Source organism: Gopherus evgoodei, chromosome 7 (assembly GCF_007399415.2).
Source record: "Gopherus evgoodei ecotype Sinaloan lineage chromosome 7, rGopEvg1_v1.p, whole genome shotgun sequence".
NCBI classification, from domain to species: domain Eukaryota; kingdom Metazoa; phylum Chordata; order Testudines; family Testudinidae; genus Gopherus; species Gopherus evgoodei.
The window spans coordinates 16,586,494-16,611,143 of NC_044328.1; the positions used below are offsets into that span (position 1 = coordinate 16,586,494).

The following is a 24,650-nucleotide window of genomic DNA, read 5'->3' on the forward strand; positions in this document are numbered from 1 at the left end:
AAGAGGGTGGGGCCACAGTAGAGGTTTTGTAGAGTAGGGGACTGGGTTGAATCCCCCTGACAACCCAGAAGAAGGCTCTGTATCTGGTGCAGGGACTTGCCACGACAGCACAGGGCTCTTAGATGTCACCTCTGCTACCCTGGTGGGGTTGGGGCCACAGAGGTTACATGTGAGGCTGCGCTTGGGGCCCTAGATTGCCACAGTCAAGTTCTGAGGGTAACACACTGGAGGAACATACAACCTGATTATCAATAACAGACTAAGGCTAGATCTACACTACCACTTATGTTGCTCAGGGGTGTGAATATTCCACCCTCACGAGCAACCCAGGTTACGCCGGCGTCAGTGGTAGCATGCACAGTGCTGTGTCAGTGGGAGAGCTTCTCCTGCTGATGTAGCTACTGCTTCTCATTGGGGAGTGGATTAATTATGTCAACAGGAGAGCTCTCTCCCGTCCACATAGAGCGGCTACATGACAGATCTTACAGCCACGCAGCTGCATTGGTACAGCAGTGCTGCTGTAAGTTCTCTAGTGCGGGCATAGCTTTACACTCATCACTGGAAAGGAAATGCATTGTAACTGAATCACACACACACACACACACACACACACACACACACACACACACTTATAGCATCACACTGGCCATAATGCAGTTAGTGGCAGGTCCAATCTTCTTCTTCCTCCAGGCAAACATCCTCTTCAATTCCCCTCTGAAGCTGTCATGTAGCCAGGCATAAAGGAAGGCATTTGTGCAGGCAGACATCATAGCAAACCAGTGGCATAGCAGCTGGATGAGGTTGAAATACTGTTTATCTATTAGGTTAATATCCATGTCTTTTATAACGTTAAAGATGTGCAGAGGGAGCCAGCAGACTCCAAAGGCAGCCACCAGCAGGACCAGCAAGCGAAAGGTTTTCCTCCTCCTAGCCCTGTCCCACTCAGCTTGGCCCTGGGTGATGTTTCCCGGAACCACTCGATTTTTCAGTTTGACAGAGATCCGCAGATAGGACAAGGAGATGACTATTAAAGGCAGTACATATGTGATGATGAGAGTGCTGTAGGCATACGTTAAGTGGTCCCGCTTCATATGGAACCAAAACTCTTCACAGATGGAGAAGTCCAGCTCTGGGAACTCGGCATGATAGGTGTGGACTAAGGCTGGGGCAGCCAAGATGCAACTCATCAGCCAAATCGCAGCCAGAATATAAGCACAGATTGATATAGTGAGTCTCCTCCGGAGAGGATACACCATGGCATAGTATCTGTCCACAGCTATGACAGTCAAGGTGAAGACAGACACAAACACAGTGACCGGTTGCATTAAGAACACAAAATAACACATGAAGCGTCCATAAACCCATCCCCGGGGCTCAAAGGCATATGCCAGAGTCAGGGGCACGCAGGTTGCACACATAAGCATGTCTGAGAAAGCCAGGTTGCCTACCAGGAAGTTGGTGACATTGTGCATTTTTTTTGTCTTGCAGATGACATAAATGAGGAGATAATTCCCAATGATGCCAACAAAAACCACTAGGGAGTAGCATGGGATGATGAGTGGCTTGAAAGACTGAACAAACTGGAGCCCTGAGAATAAATTGCTAGCGTTGCTATGAATTGCTGAGAGGAAGCTTAGGGAAGTTAAATTGTCTGGATTCATCATTTTCCTTCTTTGCAGTTTGCTATCAGCAGGGTTAAGGAGTCACTGCTGCACACACGTTTACTCTCAATCAGCCTTGATAATGAATGGATTACTCACTGTCCAGGGTTTGCCACCACATGGATAATAAACAGTCATCTGGAAAGGCAAAGATGAAATTACAAATCTCAAGAGGCTGCGTTCCATTAAATGGTTCTTAAGAGAGATCAGCTGCAACCAATATCCATTAAAGTTCTCTCTCTTATTTGCTATTAAATCCATACCATTTAATAAACATCTAATACAGTGAATACTTACTGTTGTGGGTTTTTCATGCCATTTAATTTTCCTGTGGATGCCAGCTCGGTTTTGGTGCCTTAGATTCCTGTCTTCCAAATATCCATGAAAGAGAGTGAGAGCGATGTGTATTTACAAGATAAGCAGAGATCAGTGCACTTAACATACTTCGCTCCTTGCTCACGATACATTTTTTTTATAAGCCTATATCCCTATTGGCCACCCTGGGCATTACGTTACTCCTGATACTGTGGCTCTTATTTAAAGCAAGCAGAGTCCTAGAATATCAATATCATTCATTCTCTGAATTTCCTGTTTCTTCCAGTGCATCTATACTTGCTGCCACATGGCTATAAATCAATTTATACTCATTAACATGGATGTGCACAGTGTCTGACCCAAGATCAGGTTACAGTAGTCCTAGAGCCTCAAAAAGTGCTAGCATTGAATCTACTGATATAATTGGATTTTTCAAATGGAATGTTGCTAAAATGCTGAATTTATGCCACTAGAGGGACTCATTTACTTGGATGATGAGTAAAAGTTATGACTATTGATGCATATTATAATAGCAATGATGTGCACATTTCAAAAAAAAGTTCTTGTACTATCCTTTAGAAATAAAATTCTCTATCACACCCCAGTGGTATCTTCCATGGTATTTACATATTTTAGACATAGAATAAAGAGTAGTGACAGTGCTACACATATTATGTATTTAAAATGGTTTGAAAAGAGCTAATAATCACAAGTAGCTCTCTATATAGTGTTTTTTCAGCAGTAGATCGCAAAGTACTTCACAATCTGATCCTCATAATGCCCCTATGAGGCGAGGCGATATTACCATCATCCCCATTTCTACAGATGGGCAACTAAATTACAGAAAGGTTCAGTCACTTGCCCAAGTGACTTGCAAGAAGTTTGTAGTGAAGCAGGGAACCAAAGCCCAGTCTTCAAGTCCTAGCTTACTACCCTAACCAGTGGACCATCCTTCATAATCACCGCATGGATTCATCCGATGAGGAACAATGAAAGCTATTGATCATTGTCCCTAACTCTTATCAATGCCATTATAGTCACCCATCTATAGAGGAATTTCTTCTATTCTAAAATGGAGTTTGAGCCACTAATTTCTGCATCAAAGAATTTATATTCTAAGTCAGCACTGAAAGGGATTTATTTTGTATGGTTTTTGTATTCAGAAGCCTTATTGAAACGAATCAGCCCTTTGGGACTGTGTACTTTTAAATAAATATGACCTGCCTGGTCTTAATCATAATCCTTGTTCTACTTTCAGTCTTCTTTCCTTTTGTCTGGTGTTAACACATAGGATTAACACAGCTGGTGTTAATCAATGTAGTTCCATAGAAGTCCAATTTCCACCAACTGAGGTACTGGCTCATAAGTGTTTTTTCATTAATGTATAAGCTCCTCAGGGCAGAGATCATAGTTAAGCAGGGCTGCCCAGAGAATTCAAGGGGTCTGGGGTCTTCGGCGAAGATCCGGCACTTCGGCGGCGGATCCCGGGGCAGAAGGACCCCACCCCCCCGCCACTGAACTGCCACCGAAGTGCCAGAAGACCCCCTGCCCTGGTCTTTGGAGCATTTTGGTGGCAGGTCCCGAAAAATATCAACCTTTATCTTTCTTTTATTGTATATTTGTATGTAAACTCCTTAAGGCGGGGACCTTGCCAGCCCTCCAGTTTCCAGTTCTTCTAGTCTGGCAGAAAATGGTTCAGGTGAATAAATGTAGGCTTGATTTAGGCATCTGGCTTTACATACCCAAGTTTGAAACCGGTGCCATTAACTTTTCTTTTTCTCAGTATTCCCATCTGTAAAATGAGAATATTAAATACAGTACCCACCTTATAGGGTTGTGTGCCTGCATGGGAGTGGAGGGACAGCTGTGAGACACAATCAGCTAATTGATAACGTCTTGGAATAATTTGATGTTAGGTGTATATAGATGTAAAGTTTTATCAGTCATGATTTAAACATATAAATCAATTTTAGTTTCATTTTGCATTTGAATTTTTTAGTTACTTTTTTCAAGCAGATCTGCAGTGACTCAAGAGCGTGAGTATCAGCCTCAAGGCAGACTCAAAGCACAAGCCCCAAACTGGCTGTGAATTCAAGTGTAAATTCCTCAGGCACTATAACAGCCTTACAATGGAGTCAGGCAGTTCCCTTGAGTACGATAGGCATGCACATGGGGTGTGCCAGGTGTGCCCTGGCACACCCTAATGCCCTTGGGCTGGATCTGGCCCCTCCAGGCTTTGGATCCTGCCCCCTGCCCTGAGCCCCCTGCCTGCACCCCACACCTCTCCTGTACCCCAGCCCCCTTCCCTGAGCCCCCTCATACACCCCACACCCCTCCCACACCCCGCACTCCCTCCCACACCTCAATCTTTATGATGTTCTCCTTAAAAAAAAAAATTCCCTGGGTCCACACCCTAATGAAATGTGCTGCGCATACCTATGTTGGGTACTCTGACTTCTCTTGTCACATAGGCAAACCTACCTTTGTGGTAGATGATTTTATGCCAAGGATCACAGCAATATTTAGATTAATCCTAGTCTCAAAGGATCAGTCACTTACTCCAGGTTAACTACACTTTAGATCTCACACCAAAGACACTGCTTGGAGATAATCCTATAATAAACTTTCTAAAGGGTAGTGGTGTGCAAATTGGGGGGGGCACCCCCACCCCAGCAGGACCAAAAGGTTTTCTGGCAGGGGAGCAAAGAAACTTTGTTAATACAAATTTGACACCATCTGCTCAGGATTAAAAAAAGACTGTGCATGGCTAGCCAACTCCAAATGCAGTTTTTCCTCCCTTGATTTTCACACCTCAACTGCTAGACGAGGGCCTCATCCTCCCTGATTGAACTAATCTCATTATCTCTAGCCTGCTTCTTGCTTGCATATATGTACCTGCTCCTGGAAATTTCCACTACATGCATCCGACGAAGTGGGTATTCACCCAGGAAAGCTCATGCTCCAATACGTCTGTTAGTCTATAAAGTGCCACAGGACTCTTTTTGCTTCTTTTACAGATCCAGACTAACAGGGCTACCCTCTGATACTTTGTTAATACTGTATCACTTTTCACAGGAGACTTACTAGCATCCCATGGCCATCCTTACTTGCTGCTGCTGGCAACCGGGCTGTGGGAAGTGATATTGACAAATATCCCTTTCCACATTACCTCCCTTACCTCTGCGCTGCTGCTGGTGGCCCTGCCTTCAGAGCTGGGTGATTGGAGAGCGTGTGGCTGCTGGCAGGGAAAATGTTGTTTGCAAAGCAGGATTTAAACATTAGTCCTGCACAAGGCTCTATAGTAATGCACAGCTTTTGGCACCATAAAAAGCACCAAGCAAAGCCTCTAGGGATAGTCAGTATCCAGTGCATGGTATATGTGTGTATTCCCTTCTAAAGGTTAGTTCAATCTTTTTCAAACGAAATGGATAAGTGATTCTGATTCCTCATCAGACGCTAACATTACTCCAATAAAAGTAAAAAAACCCACTGATGCCGAGGGTAATCTAGCTGAATTTGTAAGTGAACATTCAACAAGTGTTGGCACTAGTAAGTCTGCTGTGAACAGTCATATCAAAGAGCCTTTCAATTTTAAATTAAGAAAATATCAAGATGAATACGTAAAACTGGAATTCTCATGGCCTCTTGTCAATCACGAGCAAAGACTGCTCTGTATTCTGTGTTCTGAGATATGAGCAAATGACAACATGAAACTGCTGAAGGACGGACAGTACTTGATTTGCAACATTCTGAACATGCAAATAAATATGTAAATTTTTTCCAACGCTGTGCTAAGTCATTGGATGGTCAAAGAGACATAATGAAAAAACAAGTGACTGTGCCATCAGAAGCACTGAAAGCATCCCTTGAAGTAGCATACTTGATTGCTAAGTCAATGAAGCCGCATGCCATTGGTGAGTCATTAGTATTACCAGCTGTAGTAAAGATGTGTCAGATTATGCATGGAGATCGATATGGTGAAACTTTGAAAACTATTCCTTTGTCACAGGATACAGTGAGCAGGCAGATCAATGAATTTTCTGAAGCTATCAAATTGCAACTTTTGACTCGAATTAAACAAAGCACAAAGTTTGCCGTACAACTTGATGAGAGCACTGAGATCGCAAATTTGGATCAACTTGTGTTTGTCAGGTAGTGCTATGAGGATGAAATTCTGGAACATATACTGTTCTGCAAACCACTTGAGGGGCAAAGTATGGGAGAAGACATCTTTGATCTTGTGAATGAATTCTTGAGAGCACATGGCTTGTCATGATTTAATTGCATTGGCCGACGTACTGAGGGCAGAGCTGTGATGGTGGGTCCCAAGAAGGCCTTCAGAAGGGAAGTACTCAGCATTGCACCCCACATTAAATTCATGCACTGCATGACACACTATGAGGCTCTGGCTGCTAAAAAACTGGAACCTGAAGCAAATAAGGTTTTGAATGGTGCAGTGCAAATTATGAATTTTGTAAAAGTAAGACCTTTTAAAAGCTGGCTCTTTTCTATTCTGTGCAATGAAATGGGCTCTCAGTAGGACAAACTCCTTCTGCATACGGAAGCCAGATGGTTGTCCCAAGGGAAGGTGCTTCACCATGTCATCAGTCTCAAGAATGAACTCCATCTCTTCCTGTCAGAACACAACCCTGCACTGGCTGAAAACTTCACCAATGAAAGACGGCTCTCGAGTCTTTGCTATTTTGTAGACATTTTTGAGAAATTAAACAATCTCAACGCTTCACTCCAAGGAAAGAACAGCAACATCTTGTAGCTTGGTGACAAGATTTCTGAATTCCTGAAGAAGCCCACTCTGTCAAGAGAGAAATATGAAGAAAGAAATGCAGACAGTTTCCAGTGCTTCAGTGAATTCACAGAAGACTATCAACTTGACCACAAACACATTGATGAAGTTATCTTCAATCACCTGAAAAATCTCCATCAAGAGTTATCAGAGAAGTTTTATGGCTAACCAGCCGAGGAGGTTGATTGGGCTGAAAACCCTTTTTGTGCAGATGTGGCAGCTACACATCTCCCTCTTGCTGATGAAGAAATAGAGTCAGAGCTGTCAAGTGATCGTATCCAGCTAATGGAATCCAAAGAAAAAGCACTGGGAAACTTTTGGCTCTCTGGGAAAAAGAAGTATCCCGGACTCTCAGCAACTGACAGTGGAAATGCTCTTGCCATTCCCATACACATACCTATGCGAGACTATCTTCGCCAAGCTGGTGGCAATCAAGACCAAACGGCGCTCATGACTGCAGGTGGAAAATGATCTCAGAAAGCAGTTTCTGAGATAAAACTGAGCGTGGATGTCATTGCCTCAAAAATGCAGGCCCACCCATCTCACTGAAGGAACAGTTCATATGAGCGGTTAATTTTTTTCATTTGAAATTATTTTTGAATATATCTTTGCAGTTTGTAATACTTCGTGTTTTCTACTTCCTAATAACCTTTCCCTCATCTTATACATTTAGAAATAAAAATATTTTTTTCATTCCTTCTGTCAACTTGCAAAAAAAAACCAACCCCAGTTTCAGAGTATAAATAATGGAATGGGGGCACAACAACTTCCATGAACATGTAAGGTGCAGGACGCACACAACTGGAAAAGTTTGTGCACCACTGATATAGGAAAAGGAAATGAGAATTATTTACAAAGGTAATGCAGGCAAATAATACATACACACAAATGAGTTCCAACCTTACATTTCAAAAAGTAACAGAAGCTTCTATAATAATGTTCTTCTATATATGTTCTTTAGGGCTAATCCAGGTTAAGCACTAAGGATCTTTTCCTTATGATTAGTAACCCTTGCCCCTCAGAGCCCAAGCAGCAAAAAGATACAGTATCTTCTTGGTAGGGGGTTTTATTCTCTCCGCCATTGCGCTTTGAGCTGCAAATGTAACTGATGGGAGGAATTCACTTGCATGACTCATCTTCATTGGGAAGGGAGAGCAAGCAGCAAAGACTTTTGTCCTCTTTAAAGTTCCACAATAGTTTCTCTGGTGTTGAGGGGCCTTATTTGTTGTTGGTGTTCTCTTCTGTTGGAGATCAGCACACTGAACTAGTTAATGCCTCCCTTCTGTCTGGTGCTTTTACACAATCATAGAGGCTTATAATACAAATGCTTACAATATGGGATACAGATGTTATAAGTGAGATTAATGCATGCAGTAATTTACAAGCATTCAATAATGTCTAAACTCTAAGTACATTTTTATAATTCTAATACCTGTTTTAATTATCCTAACATACAGGTAAGCCAAACTCATTCCAGCTATATATTTGTCAGTGTTCCACTGAGGCATAGGAACCTTGGCATGAACTGTCACCTACTCTGCCAGCATCACATTCCTCATGATAGACTGAGTCTCATTGGTCGGTAACCATTAAAACATGTAGATTTGCAACTCATTATACCTTTTACACTGAAATGGGTACTTATTGCTAGGGAAGATGGTACACTATGTTTTATATACATTTATTTAAGCAACTATATCGCTTAACATATATTTATCATCTTCTTAATTTTTACTTTTTATGTTAGAAAATGTTGAATGAAGCATTTTTTGTTTACTAGCTTTCTTTTTTTTTAACTCATGATTTGTGTCAAGTGGCATTTGGATGGAAATTGAAATTCAGTTGAAAATGCACAAAACCAGCCTTTTTATTAGTTAAGTATAACGACCTTAAATGTGCTGGTTGCATAAGAAAAAAGTAAGTTTATCAAAACGTATTTTACATTTTAAATTAACTGATTCCTTAATCAAAGGAAACGTGATCTGTAATTAGGAAATTCAATGGATTGTTTCTTATCACCGTCTCCTTCAAGATTTTAGAGCTAGTAGAGCTCATACCTCCATTTTATTCATAAATTAGAAGAGGACAAATTTTCCTGCTTTTTCAACTCCCAATTTATTTTTCAACTTTGAAAGACCTAGTCATTGATCTGAACTAGTTGAATAAACAGAAATGAAAAAAAAAATCTTGCTGCACCTGTAGAAGATACTATTGTCAAAACTGGTTTAGCACATCAACAAACTCTGGTTCCAGCCACTTAGCTAGTAACTTCTGCCAGTTCAGTAGTCTGACTTTATTTAAAACTTTAGCAGTAAATATGTACTGCTGAATGTTATTTTCATTTAATTTAAATTATGTGACTAGATAATAGTAAGTTCAGACCTTAATATAGGTTGTCAATGTCAAATTTAATTTTAAATACATTAATTTAAAAAAATGTATTTAACTTGGATTTTTAAATTTAATTTTAATTATTTAATTTAATTTAACAATTTAATTTAAATAAAAACACAAGTTTTTAAATGTTTTTATTTAATCAATTTTTAATCTACCCTTATTATTATTGTCATTCTTTATTATTATTAGGATCAACTAAGTAAAGGTCTGTCATGTTTTCATAGAATCATAGGACTGGAAGAGACCTTGAGAGATCATCTAGTACAGCCCCCTGCACTCATGGGAGAACTATGTATCACATAGACCATTCCTAAAAGGTTTTTGTCTAACCTGCTCTTAAAAATCTCCAATGGTGAAGATTTCACAACTTCCCTGGGCAATTTATTCCAGTGCTTAACCACCCTGACAGTTAGGAAGTTTTTCTCAGTGTCCACCCTAAACCTTCCTTGCTGCAATTTAAGCTCCTTGTTTCTTGTCCTAGACTCAGATGTTCAGGAGAACATTTTTCCCTCCCTCCTCCTGGTAACAACCTTTTATGTACATGAAAACTGTTATGTCCCCTCTCAGTCTTCTCTTCTCCAGACTAAACAAACCCAGTTTTTTCAGTCTTCCTTCATAGGTCATGTTTTCTAGACCTTTCATCATTTTTGTTGCTCTTATCTGAACTTTCTCTAATTTGTCCACATCTTTCCTGAACTGTGGCCCCCAGAACTGGACACAATACTCCAGTTAAGGCCCAATCAGTGTGGAGAATATCAGAATTACTTCCTGTGTCTTGCTTATCACATTTTGCTAATATATTCCAGAATGATGTTCACTTTTTTTTTTGCAACAATGTTACACTGTTGACTTATATTTAGCTTGTGATCCACCATGACCCTCAGATCCCTTTCTGCAGTACTCCTTCCTAGGCAGCCATTTCCCATGTTATATATGTGCAACTGATTGTTCCTTCCTAAGTGGTGTACTTTGCATTTATCCTGATGGAATTTCTTCCTATTTTTTTTCACACCATTTCTCTAGTTTGTCCAGATTATTTTGAATTTGAATCCTACCCTCCAAAGCATTTGCAGTCTTCCAAGACTGGTAACGTCTGCAAACTTCATAAGAATATTCTCTGTCATTATTTAAATCATTGATGAAGATATTGAACAGAACCAGACCAAGAACTGATCCCTGCAGGATCCCAGTCTATTTTCCCTTCCAGCTTGATTGTGAACAACAGACAACTATTCTCTGGGAATGGTTTTCCAACTAGTTATATATCCACCTTATAGTAGCTCCAACTAGGCTGTATTTTCCTAGTTTGTTTATGAGAAAGTCATGCAAGACAGTATCAAAAGCCTTACTAAAATCAAGATATACCACATCTACCGCTTCGACCCTATCCACTAGGCTTGTTAGCCTGTCAAAGAAAGCTATCAAGTTGGTTTGACATGATTTGTTCTTTACAAATCCATACTGATTGTTACTTATCACCTTATTATTTTCTAGGTATTTGCAAATTGATTGCTTATTGTTTGCTCCATTATCTTTCCAGATACTGAAGTTAAGCTGACTGGTCTAAACAGTATAAAGTCACCAGGACCAGATGGTATTCACCCAAGAGTTCTGAAGGAACTCAAATGTGAAATTGCAGAACTATTCACTGTAGTTTGTAACTTATAATTTAAATCAGCATCTGTAGCAAATGACTGGAGGACAGCTAATGTGATGCCAATTTTTAAAAGAGCTCCAGAGGTGATCCCAGCAATTACAGGCCAGTAAGCCTGACTTCAGTAGCCAGCAAACTGGTTGAAACTATAGTAAAGAACAAAATTGTCAGACACATAGATGAACACAATTTGTTGGGGAAGAGTAAACATGGTTTTTATAAATTCCTTACCAATCTACAAACATTCTTTGAGGGGGGGGTCAACAAGCATGTGGACAAGGCAGCCTTTGAGAAGTTCCCTCACCAAAAGCTTTTAAGCAAAGTGAGCTGTCATGGGATAAGAGGGAAGGTCCTCTCGTGGTTTGGTAACTGGTTAAAATATAGAAACAAAAGGTAGGAATAAATGGTCAGTTTTCAGAATGGAGAGGTAAATAGTGGTGTCCACTAGGGGTCTGTACTAGGGACCAGTCCTATTCAACATATTCATAAATGATCTGGAAAAAGAGGTAAACAGTGAGGTGGCAAAATTTACAGCTGATACAAAACTACTCAAGATAATTTAGTCCCAAGCAGACTGAACAGCTACAAAAGGATCTCACAAAACTGGGTGACTGGGCAACAAAATGCCGATGAAATAGAATGTTGATAAATACAAAGTAATGCGCAGTGGAAAACATAATCCCAACTATACATCTAAAAGGATGGGGTCTAAATTGCTGTTACCACTCAAGAAGGCGATCTTGGAGTCATTGTGGATAGTTCTCTGAAAACATCCACTCAATGTGCAGCGGCAACCAAAAAAGTGAACAGAATGTTGAAAAACATTAAGAAAGAGAGAGATAATAAGGCAGAAAATATCATATTGCCTCTGTATAAATCCATGGTACGTCTACTCCTTGAATACTGCATGCAGACATGGTCGCTCCATCTCAAAAAATATATATTGGAATTGGAAAAGGTTAAGAAAAGAGCAACAAAAATGATTAGAGGTATGGAACAGCTGTCATATGAGGACAGATTAATAAAACTTGGACTTCTCAGCTGCAAAAAGATGACTAAGGGGGGATATGATAGAGTTCTATAAAATCATGATTGGAGTGAAGAAAGTAAATAAGGAAGTGTTATTTACACCTTCTCATAATACACGAACTAGGGGTCACCAAATGAAATTAATAGGCAGCAGGTTTAAAACAAACAAAAGGAAGTATTTTTTTCACACAACACACATCAACCTGTGGAACTCCTTGCCAGATAATGGAGGTTCAAAAAAGAACTAAAGAAGTTCATGTAGAATAGGTCCATCAATGGCTATTAGCCAGGATGGGCAGGGATGGTTTCCCTAGCCACTGTTTGCCAGAAGCTGGAAATGGGTGACAGGGGGTTGATCACTTGATGATAACCTGTCTGTTCGTTCCCACTGGGGCACCTGACATTAGCCACTGTCGGCAGACAGAATACTGGGCTAGATGGACCTTTGGTCTGACCCAGTATGGCTGGAATGATGTTCTTAGGTTCTTATGGTCTACAATTTCCAGGGTTTCCCTTTTTATATGCGTCAAGTATCAGAGGGGTAGTTGTGTTAGTCTATATCCACAAAAACAACAAGGAGTCCGGTGGCACCTTAAAGACTAACAGATTTATTTGGGCATAAGCTCTCATGGGTGAAAAACCCACTTCTTCAGTTGCATCTGAAGACGTGGGTTTTTTTACCCATGAAAACTTATGCTCATATAAATCTGTTAGTCTTTAATGTGCCACAGGACTCCTTTTTATAGATGGGCACAATATCTGACCTCTCTCTTGCCTACTGACTCCCGGAGTTTCCTAGAGTCCGCCTTCTTGAAATCCATTATCTTTATTGTGCTGTTTTCCCTCCTACCATTCCTTAGAATCATGAACTCTACCATTTCACGATCACTTTCACCTAAGCTGTCTTCCACTTTCAAATTCTCATCCAGTTCCTCTCTATTTGTCAAAATCAAACCTAGAATAGCCTCTCCCCTAGTAGCTTTCTCCACCTTCCGAACTAAAAAATTCTCTCCAATACATTCCAAGAACTTGGATAATCTATGCCCTGCTGTATTAGTGTCCATGTCTAAGTAGTTGAAATCCCCCATCACCACCAAGTCCTGTGCTTTAGATGCTTTTGCATTGTTGTTTAAAAAAAGCTTCATCCACCTCTTCTTCCTGGTTAGGTGGTCTTTAGTGGATCCCTACCATGATATCATCCTTGGGTTTTACCCCTTTTATACTTACTCAGAGACTTTCAACAACTCTGTCTCCTATTTCCATCTTAACCTCAGTCAAAGTGTATACACTTTTAATTTATAAAGCAACATATCTTCCCTTTTTCCCCTGCCTATCCTTCCTGAGCAAGATGTACCCTTCTATACCAATATTCCAGTCATGCGTATTATCCCACCAAGTCTCTGTGATGCCAACTGTGTCCTAATTGTGTTTATTAACTAGCATTTCAAGTTCTTCCTGCTTATTCTCCATACTTCTCACATTAGCATACGGACATTAAGATACTGATTTGATTTTCCCCTTATGTTCTCTCTTGTCTCTCCCTTATCCCTGCTATAACAGCCCAGGCTCCTCCAGATGCCAACCCTTCTCCCAGGTCTCCATGTTTTGGACTTACCTGTGGGCTTTTGTCACCTGCCCCCCAAAAAACTAATTTAAAGCCCTCCTTACTAGGTTAGCCAGTCTGTATCCAAATATGCTTTCCCCCTTCCTCAACTGATGGACCCCATCTTTGCTTAGCAGTCTTTCTTCCCAGAACAGCATCACATGACATTTTGTTAAATGTCCTTTTATTGCACCTTAAATTTCTCATGCTTCAACTCTTGGGACCCAGTCATGGTAACTGGGACACGTGCTGGAAAGATGAGCAGGGCAGAGGACTCTTCTTCAAAGATTGTACAGTCACTCCATGAAGGTACTTCAGCCCAATCACTGCAGTAGTTTGTAGGTGACACTTCTGTTAAAGGAGGAATTGGAGGATTTGTGGCTCATGCTCCACCCCCTCACTGTCACCTACACATTGCCAGACAAGGGACTGTACACAGGAGGGTTTTGCTCCCCCACATCCGGCCCATCAAGCCAACCCCCATTGCAAAGCACAATTGCTTTGACTGAGATGCACAGGAGGCCTTGGTCACTGCAGTGAAGAAAACAAGCCTTTTAAAGTATGTTTTTGTTTGCAGCCACAGATGATAATACTAAGCAGCAACTTGTTGATGCACTGTTTATTATTAACTCAAAATTATAGATAAGTGAGTAAGTAATTTTGGATATAAAACTCTGAACCTCTGCTAATCTTCAGAACTGAGAAGTTATTTATTAATACTTATTTATTAAAAGAGGCCCCAGCTGAGATCCTATAGTGCTAAGAAAGTAAAAGAAAGGGGTGGGAACAGAGGCAGATTAAGAATAATTGGGGCCTGGGCACAAAGAACATTTGGGTCTCCCAGGCCCCAATAAAAACACAAATATACCAAAATGCATCAATACAAAGACTCCATGCATGCCCTTAAAGTTTCATATGCCTTCTAAAGAGATTACATTATTCTTTTGATTCTGTCACTTGTATTCCATCAAAGATCCTTTTCACCACCATCTATTGAGCTGAGAGTCATTTAAGAAACTAATTACAGACAGACTTTGCGTATCATTCCCAGTAACATCTGTACATAGCAACGGAAAAACTGTGCTACATTTAATAAACTGTAAATGTCTTTCTTTTAAGTACTCATTACACTTCCATTTTAATAACACAATCACATTATGTAACCTAGACTACAAACAGCGCATACATGATATATGCGGGTTCAGAAGGGAAGAGGAGGATGTGCAGTGGATATAGGGGGCTGGAGGAGGTTGTCAGAGAGAGGAAATTGGAGAATATAAAGCAGTAGCAAGGTCATGGGGGTTCTGCAGGGCAAGAGGAAGACTGAGGAGTGTGCTGAGGAATGTGGAGGGAAAGCGGCAAACAAGGGGGGGATTGGGGAGCTTGGTGTGGGAGAAGACAGAGAAGAATGCAAGAGAATGTGGGTCCACAGCAGGTGCTGAGAGGGGCAGGGGAGAAGGAGTAGGAATGGGAGGGGGAAGGGAGCACAGGTGAGTGCAGAGGGTAGGTAGGTAGAGGGACAGGAACATCTGATGGAGTAAAGAGGGAGAATGTGAGAGGTTGGCAGTGGGAGGGGCCCAAGGCAATGAGAAGAGTGTGGCTAGAATGGCAGCTCCCATCCCTGGGGGTTAGGCGAGAACAAGTTGCATCACCCCTTCCAGGAAGCAGCAGAAGGAGAGGTGCTGAGGGGTACATGCCAAGTAGAATTTAAATCTCATGGGGCAACCCACGCGGAGTATTTATCGAATCCCACAAGTTGTAAACCAAGTTCAGGATTTGGGATTTGCAAAGGGCCGAGGGTGGCAGTAGGAATAAGCTGCCAGCCTCTCCCTGCCAGATGTGCAGCTTTGCTATGGACACTGCACTCTGTGTCTGCCTCGGCTTCCCCTAGCCCCAGGCTCCACTGGAGCCCCTTCCATGGCACCACCGTACTGTGGGCTCCAGGGTTTCTCCACCTTCCCGACCCACTCTGTACTCTCGTCTCCAGCTTTCCTCTGCCTCCCATCTTGCCTGGTCCTGTCACACAGCTCCGGTTTCAGCCACTGATCTAAGGATGCCCAAGACAGAAATGCAGGGGCTGCCTGTGGTGGAGGCAGCCCATGCCCAGCCTGACACCACTGTGGCACTGACTGCCATGCCCTCCTCCCCCAGTGGGAGCTGAAGCTACTGCTGTGGACTCCCAAATTAGCCAGGGCCCTGAGGTGTTAAACCACTACTGGGTGGGAAGAGAAACAGAAAGGGGATGTGACTTCCTGAAGACCGTGGAGCAAGTCAACAGTAAGACTAGGCATAGAATCCAGGTCTTTTGATTCCCCATCCCGTGATCTAGCCACCAGACCATGCTACCTCACAAGACAACACCTTTTGAGGTTCTGAGATGATCATAGAATATCAGGGTTGGAAGGGACCTCAGGAGGTCATCTAGTCCAACCCCCTGCTCAAAGCAGGATGAATCCCCAGACAGATTTTTGCCCCAAATCCCTCAATGGTCCCCTCAAGGATTGAGCTCACAACCCTGGGCTTAACAGGCCAATGCTCAAACCACTGAGCTATCTCTCTCCCAGGTCCATGGGATTTGTTTTCTTCTCCCTGATAGATGGCTAGGACCTGTGCCAAGAGTGCTGCAACACCACAGTAAAGTCTGTTCTTATTATATTTATGGCCGCTCCCAGGTTGCATTGTGATGGAGAGAGAGATAACACCAGCCCAACCCCTGAAAAGGCAGAGAAGGGGAGAGGGCCTGCCAGGCTCCAACAACACTGCACAGGAACAAGTCTATCTGTCTGATTCAGTACACCAGATCAACCCTGAAGAAGTGCCACAGGGCATAGTCAGGCTTCTGGGCCTACCTGATAACAGTGGTTAGGAGATCAGAAAATTACTAAAGGGAAAAGGCAGAAAAGCTGAGTCGTAGATCAGTCAAAATTTGATCCCACCAAGAAACCTTCAGCTGTCCCCCTCAGAGAGAGCACACATCAGCCAAGTTAGAGTCACATAACTATCCTTGAAGTCCTGGCTTTCCTCTTCTCACTGACCTGACTGGAGAATCACCAGGAACCTAGGATACATCTCCACTTCCCTGGTTCATGCAGTGGCAGCAGATGACAAACATGCACCATGCTGTGTGACTCACAGCTGTGTCAGATGTCCTCTGTCTATGGGCCCAGTTTACAACAAGTTCTTCAGCTACTAAGGAGATTTGCAGGGTATTCATGGTGGGAAGTGAAGATCTTGCAAATCTCTCCAAAGATGTAGCTAATTTTGATAAAGTTATAGATGGGCATTCGAGACTGTGTAGTGTGATTCAGTATGAAACCATACTGGCATCAGTTAACTATAGAGGCTGGTTTTAAAAGTTTGCCCTAGAACTGCGGAATCACCTATTTTCCTGATCCCATGATTTTTCCAGTGTGGCACTCCATGATCTCTTTGAGAATTAAGTCTTTCACTAACAGTCTAATTCTCTAATCTTTTGTCCTACTTCAGCGTTGCTCTGAGTTCCTGCTTATCATGCAGACTACAGTTACAGTTTAACCAAGTAGTGATGTTTGTTCAGATCATTACCCAACCCATCAACTTGTCACCAGTGAAACAAATAAGGAAACAGAGATGCCAAAAGCCATGGTTCTTTTTTATTTTAAAAAGCATAAAAATCATGGGATCCATGCATCCTGTAACAGTGACTAGTCCAGCCTTGTTGATTTCAGATACAGCTCACAATCTGAGTCTCTTCAGGTAATTAGAAATTCCCATATTTAAATTACAGTTTATAAACCCACAAAGAGTTTTAGATGTCTGTTGTACTAATTCACACCTAGATAAAACAGCGAACACATACGATGTGAATGAGACAACAGTTCATGCCATAACAGAGATTACTGCTTACTTACAAAAAAAAGACAGACTAGGGAAAAGAATACACAGGGAATTAGTGATGGGTTATGGACTCTTTCACCTCCAATTCAATGGTACATATCTAACAGGGGCAACAGAGTTTGGAGTTAATACTCTGATTGCTCTTCAGTAGCATATGTCAAATATATTGGTGGTCTCAGACTAGTTCCCAGAGGGCAGGTGTACAAAAAACACCACCATAACTGACACTAATTTGGACCTTTGGAGGCAGTCTCAGCATGAGGACAAGTGTTGGTAGGGACCTGCAGACTGAACTAATACTACTACTACAGTCTTTATCCTTAGATCTTAAAGAGGGCAGAAAGTTGTCTTAAATAGGGAGAAAACAGATGTAGAGGTGAAAGTGACTTGCCCAGCAGGTTGGTGGCAGAGCTAGCAATACTGGCCAGATAGTCCATGTCAGATATCCAGTGACCTAGCCTCTGCTGGACCTGTTTGAAGAATAAGATCTGAGTCTCCAGTATTCAGAATTCAGCATCTTTGGTGAGCACTATGTTCCACCCAACAAAATGTGTTGACAAATGTTGAAATCATCTGTTGCAAAAACCAAAACACCTCAAAAAGCATGTGGCTGCTATGTGCCTAGACATTCGTGTTGGCTGAGGCACTGTGTCCATCTGTTCCCAACCAAAAGTGATATCCTACTATGCAGCCGTGAAAATAAAAGCCTGATCAGGGAATTAATGTGATATAGGTTTCCCATTGCTATCCTGCATAGTCTGACTCCTTGCATAACCATTAATTCACAATAACTTCCTGCTGCTGTCATCTAAAAAATGATTATGCTAATCACCATAGATGCTCAGACACTGTGATGATGGGGAATAGATAGATGGAGAGACAGGCTTGTGTTGATAATGACACATGGTGTAATTTCAACAGCTGGTCATGAGGTACAGTATAGACTTCAATATTTACATCTGTAAATTTCGAATAAGATGGGGGTGAACCCAAATAAAAGCAGTTCTCTTTACTTTCACCATATGCTCTTTTTAAAGGTGTTTTTTATTCATCTTTTTGTTGGTACTGTTTAGTTTGTACATTTTGTGTGTCTTTTAGCTACTTTTCTGGGTAGCTAAAATATAAAATGAAACACCTATCACAGCTGGGCACATCTGCGTAACGCTGCACATCTACCTGCAGAATAGAGTCCATGAAATATGTTGTACATCAACTGGTTTAACTAGGAGTTCCACCAAGGACAATGTCGCTCTTTTTTATATTATTTCCTCTACCCCTTCCCTAACCTTCATTGTTCACCACCTCTGTTCTTACCTACAGCAGGGCCATTTAGGGCACTGATTGTTTTTTGTTTTAAAACAAAAAACAGACACAATTATAAAATCTCTTGAAGATTACAAAGGAAGTGTGCTAATTGCACAAAATAGGAAAACATGTTGACCACTAACATTTCCAGATTTTTTTAAAAAAAGAAATCTATAGGGACACACCCAATAGAGTCATTACTCACTGTATAATGGTATACACCAAGTTCTGAGAGATTCTGTGCATTTACAGTGCAAGCTGCAGAAACACAGCATCTCTAAGAGTGGGCATCTCTCCTTATTTATTGAATCTTCTTTTCAGGGAATTTTTGAAATGTATCACTAAAATGTCCCTTGCATCCATTTCCTTTATAAACTATAACCCAGATTAAACCAGAAAAGGAGGTAGGAAGGGGGAAATAGTTTCCACTGACTTTCAAAACAAATATCTATGAATGTGAAGTGAAACCCTCCCATGAGCACTAAGGATTGTTATGCAAACACATCAGTGAAGAACATAAGAGGCTACCAGAATTAGTGACATCCTTTGCTTGCAGACACACTTCCCGCTTATATCCCTACCCTGTTGGAAACTCAAGCAAAGAGAAAAAGCACCCAGATGATGCTATAAATGGCCATGAGGCAGACATCTACCCACAGACAGGCATGCAATGGCATCTCAACCGGGGACAGAGATTGCAATGAAAAGCACATGGAGTAAGGTAATAAAGTATAATCAGATACATCATAAATTAATAATCCATCATTACAATACATGATGCAACAAGCAATAAAGTACAATTAAAAAAAACCAAATGGATGTAGGACTACCTGAATTAGGGACCCCTCTCTCTCTCCACAGAGATGTGTGAAAAATCCCCAGCCACCGGAGAATAAAGTTTTAAAGACACCTGGAGGAAGATCTAAATGACTCTCGACACCAGTGACACACTGATCCCCAGACACATGTGCAAATAGAGCCCCATTGGCAGAGCAGGAGGGGAAAGCAAACCGAGTGAGATCGACCATTAACAAAGGCAGTGGGAAGGGAAATTTTTCAGCTCCTCCAGGCTTTTCCTACCTTTAGTCAGGGGAAGGGATAGCTCAGTGGTTTGAGCATTGGCCTGTTTAAAACCAGGGTTGTGAGTTCAATCCTTGTGGGGGCCATTTAGGGATCTGGGGCAAAAAAAAAAAGTTGGGGTTGGTCCTGCTTTGAACAGATGGTTGGACTGGATGATCTCCTGAGGTCCCTTCTAACGCTGTCTATGACCTCTATAACCTGGCTGCCTGGTAACTGATGTGCCATGGGAAACAACGCTGGGCCTGGAATCTTTGCCCCAGCCCCGCAGTGTGAACCCACCGCCTGCGATCGAGCAGGATGATCCGCTGCTGAGAAGTTTCAGAGTCAGTGATTAGCTCTAGCAGCGTCCTCCAGCGCCTCCCTCCCTCTCCTCTCTCAGCATGAAGCGGCGGGTCGGTCATTGGCAGCTGCGCCGTGCCAGTCCGCAGCTCCTTCGCAAGCCAGCAGACCCCAGAGGGGCAGCAAAACTCAGCCCGGGCTCCCTCGCCCTCTGGGCTGAGAAGAGGGGTGCAGTGCCCGCATTTACCGCGCCCCTCGGGTGGGCTAACCTCGGGGCAGTTCCAGGAGCGTGACTCGGGCTATAAGGTGTTGAACCAGGCGGAGGTGATGCCGGGAGCCGGCTAGCAAGGGGAGCTCTCCAGCGTGCTGAATCCAGACACGTGTTACTGCGGCTTAGCTCATGGGACAGCACTGCAATGACCTAGGCAATCGCCCAGGGCACTGCCATTTCGGGGGGTGCCATTTTCTTCGGCAGCAAACTCGATGGCCAGATCTTTGACGGCCCCAGTCGCTGCCAGCATTTAGGCGGAGGGAGTTGGGGAAGGGGAGCGTGGGGAGGGCCGCCTGCAGCAAGTAAGGGGCGGGCACGCAGGGGAACTCCCCACCCCAGCTCACCCCTGCAGCAAGCCTGCAAGGCAGGAGAAGGGAAGCAGCCACAGCGTGCTCAGGGAGGAGTCAGGCAGGGGTGACCTGGGGCAGGGGGAGTGCCTCAGGGTTGGGGGGAGTTGCTGTGGCGGGGGGGGGGGCGCCTCAGGGCAGGTGCGCGGGGGGCACAAGGTGGAAGTTTCACCTAGGGCGCAAAACATCCTTGCACTAGCCCTGGCTGCATCAGGTCTGCTAGGGAGGTATTAGCTCCCAGCCGCGCTGCCAATGAAACATTGAACCCCGGTGAAACCCAGCAGCGCCTTTCCCTTCTGGATGAAGGCACAGGAGGCTTTTAGAAGAGCAGAGACCTGAGCCAACAGAGAAAAGATAGAGGGTGCCTCCCTTCTAACAGCTAACTGCAGGGTGCCATGTACTAACCAAAGGAAAGTACAAAAGACAGATTAACACAGAAGCAGATGAAATTGAAAAGGAAAATGACCAATGAAATGTTAAGAAAGGAGACAATTTCAACCTAGTTCAGAGCGGAAACAGAGTTCTGTCTTACCATTCAATTAGTAGTAGCTCTTGTATTAGCACCCAGAGACAGCCCACCCAGGAAAAATGGAGCCCCATTGTGTTAACATAGCACAAGTTGAGGCTGGCCTTTGAATTCAAGGCAGATAGCTTAAACCAAAATGATTTAGGGCCAGGAAAGAAATTCTTCCTCCTGAACATTCTAAAGCTGGAAAGTGTCAGTGCAAGATGAATTTGCCAGTCTAAAAATTGAGGCTCTTCAAAGGGAACCGTGACAATGCTTTCCTGGAAGGTGCATTATGACCACAGAAGGAACTTTCACAGGACTAAAGAACCACCTCACACAGCATCCATTTCCATTCCAAGGGCAAGGTACACGTTTTTAGTTAACCATCACCAATACAAAAACATAGCACATCATATATACATAACGATAAACATTCACAACAAAACAAACCCACATGCATTCTCCCCCCCACAAAAAAAAGTCAGAAGGACAGAACATGTGGCACATGCTAACCATGTCAGCAAATGCTCTACTGAAAAGTCTTTAGCTTCATAGTGACTCTTCTTCTGAAGAGAACAGAATGAGATAGAGTATGTTGCAAGGCCCCTTGCCATGTTTTGTACTGGCCAGGCCATCTTACATTAAATACCCTTTTGTGGGTTTTTACAGGGCTATGAGACAAATGAAAAAAAAAAATCCATCAACATAATTCCAGCTATGCTTGGCTGTTATATAAATACAAAACTTGGTCAATTGAATTCTAAACTGGTAAAAAAAAATTGCCCTGGAACAGTGAAAAGTATTTCATGTAAAGCAGTCATCTGGGGAAGATTAATCTAATTTTATTATCGTTTGTATAATTGAGACAGGAAAACAACCTTTAAATCATTTATACTTCCCCACCTTCAGGAAAACTGAATTTTGAAAGATAAAGACTGATCTTTGAAATTCCACATTCAGGAACAAAGACATTAAAGTTACTTTTAGTGAGTATTGCTTTAAAAAAAAAAACCCTTAAACACGTGCCTAACTTTAATCGCATGACATTCATGGCACACATACTTAAGTTCTTTGCTGGATCAAGGCCATAATTATATGGAACACCACCACAGTTCAGCCATGCTGGCAACTTTAGGCTAATTAAGAAATTGTAAGCAGATATTTTAGGAGATTTCTATAGCTTTCTAAAAATATTTGTTCTTAAATGTTCATGATCTATAATTTTAGCAGAATTTAGGAAACTGTTGTTAACAAAGGCTTCTATTTGGTCAAAATTCCTAGCTGTCAGGTGTGTCAGATGACTTAACAACTCATAATTCCTATTATTCAAATTCTCACCAGTCAGTCATTTCTGGCAAGAAAAATAGCCTTTTAACTACACCACTAACAAAATACAGTTTATTAATATAATGCCTCATGCTTTAACTAATGGGGATTAAAAGGAAACTTTTGCTACAGACAGGGTTATCCCATAAAGGTATTCTGCAGGGTTTCTTGCACTTTCCTTTGAAGAATCTGCTACAGGCCACTGTTGGAGACTGGACAGTGGAATAGATAGATCTTGGCTCTGATCCAGCCTGGCAATTCCTGTGGTCTTTCAGAATTAACATGAAATCCTGACTCCAATATAGTCAATGGCAAAACTCCCATTGATTTCAATAGAACCAGGATTTCACCCCAGCATTTTCCAAAGAAGATCAACATTTACTATCACATGTATCCAATCTCCACAAATTTTCCAATTCCTGATTACATTGTGGGATATTTTGGATAAACACTTGTGTCCTTAAGACAGATGCTATAGACACATGGAATATCCAAGACTATTGTATCAGCTTTATAAGTGTTATATGTCTCTTTGTGGGTGAGGAATTGTATTCTGGCTCTATGGGGGATTTACAGGGTTTTCTGCAGGAACTAAAATTCCTAGGTAGGTAACAGGTCAGGAGAAGTCTAGGGAAGTTGTACATATTAATTTGACTGGATGCCTGGAAAAGAAGTGAAAACTGTATAAAGTGATCACCCTGACAGAGGGAGAGAGGTCACTCTCCTCTGATCCAAGAAATGACATGAGACTGTGACCAAAAGGGATAAGCCCTGTGAGAGGGCTTGAAGTACTTTGAAACCTGCCAGGGTAACCATGTAGAAGCTGGGTGATACCCGCTAAGTTAGACATGCATAGAAGTTGTTTATTGTTTTTAAAATATGTTTTCTCAGCAGTGCTTTTCTTCTAAATAAATAGTACTTTGCTTTATGAAAGCTGACTGGTCACTGATTAACCCTGTCACTGCCCATAGGAGAACAGGATTTCAAGTGCTGAACTAAATGACAGCCTGCTGAGGTGATTACATTGAATTTCAGGAGACTGCAGCAGGATTCCTCTCCAAGCCAGATGATTAGTAGAGACCTGAAATATATGTGGGGTGCTCTCAAGGAGGCTATGAAGAGGTCAGAGGTGGAGTTAACTTTGGGGCTGTGGCAGTCCTCAATCTCATCTTTTATACCTATTTCTTTTCCATTACAGAGTCCAATTTCCTCTAATGACTGCACTGCACAGGCTTATTGGCTGCAGTGACGTGGCGTGAAGTTAAAGTAATTCCAGCTTCTAATTATCACATGATCATAAATAGGAAGCAGAGAACAAAAGAGGGGTTATTGTGGGGTAAAGAAGAATGTAAATTTTAAAAGATTTTAACTTGGAAATCAAGGTGCTCTGAACTTGATTCCTCTTTGCTGTTCCATTCTATTCTACATAGGTTGTTATACCGCATTTATACTGCTTTAAGCCATGTGACTAGACAACTGTCATTTCTTCTTTATTTCTCTCCCTAGAAGAAGAAGTATGTCCAGGGAAGTGTCTTGTTTTGATAGTGTGTATCTTTTATTAGTAGTTATTATTATTATTTATATATATATAAATATAAATATACCTGTTCCTCTGTGTTTGAATTAGAGAAAGCAAGGTCAAATAACTACTTGGAGGTAGTGAGGTTTGTGCTGGTCAGAACAACAGAAGCAAAACCTGTAGACATATCTTCACAACTCCCCCCACAATACACCTTTCAAGTTCCATGGGCCCTAAACATTCCTATCACAACATGTGGTGTACCTCATCCAATACACTAGATGCTCCACTAACAACTGTGTGCGTGAAACAAGTCAATCATTATGCTCTCAAATGAACTCACACAGAAAATTGATCGAAGTCAAAAACACACTGTCATCTAGCAATCAGTCTATAGCTCACCTCTCAGTCCTAGTCCTGAAAGGAACCTGCATAACACTTGCAAAAGACAAGCTTGGGTGCTTAAATTCATAATTTTGCTAGATACTAAAAAGCATGGACTGAACCCTCTAACCTCTCTCCCCAAAGTTTTCTCCTCCTCATGTCCCCAGTTAACAGAGCACTTCACCTTGAATAGTCCCTTGAAATACGTATTAACTACTTATGCGAAACACCGTTGTACTGCTGTACGCTCTTTAGCGTAGCCGCTCTAAGATGATGGGAGAGAGCTCTCCAT

At 42.1% G+C, this 24,650-nt stretch overlaps 1 protein-coding gene across 1 annotated transcript; it reads right to left on the reverse strand.

Moving 5' to 3' along the window:
• Positions 1–629: 629 nt before the first annotated feature.
• On the reverse strand, positions 630–1,667 carry PRLHR (prolactin releasing hormone receptor). Its single transcript, XM_030571324.1, has one exon. It carries the CDS (start codon positions 1,662–1,664, stop codon positions 630–632), a length of 1,035 nt encoding a protein of 344 aa, XP_030427184.1. The 5' UTR covers positions 1,665–1,667.
• Between the last annotated feature and the right edge of the window lie 22,983 nt (positions 1,668–24,650).

Bases quoted from the DNA above. Each gene is read 5' to 3' on its own strand.
- PRLHR (XM_030571324.1), bottom strand. From the start codon at position 1,664: ATGATGAATCCAGACAATTTAACTTCCCTAAGCTTCCTCTCAGCAATT.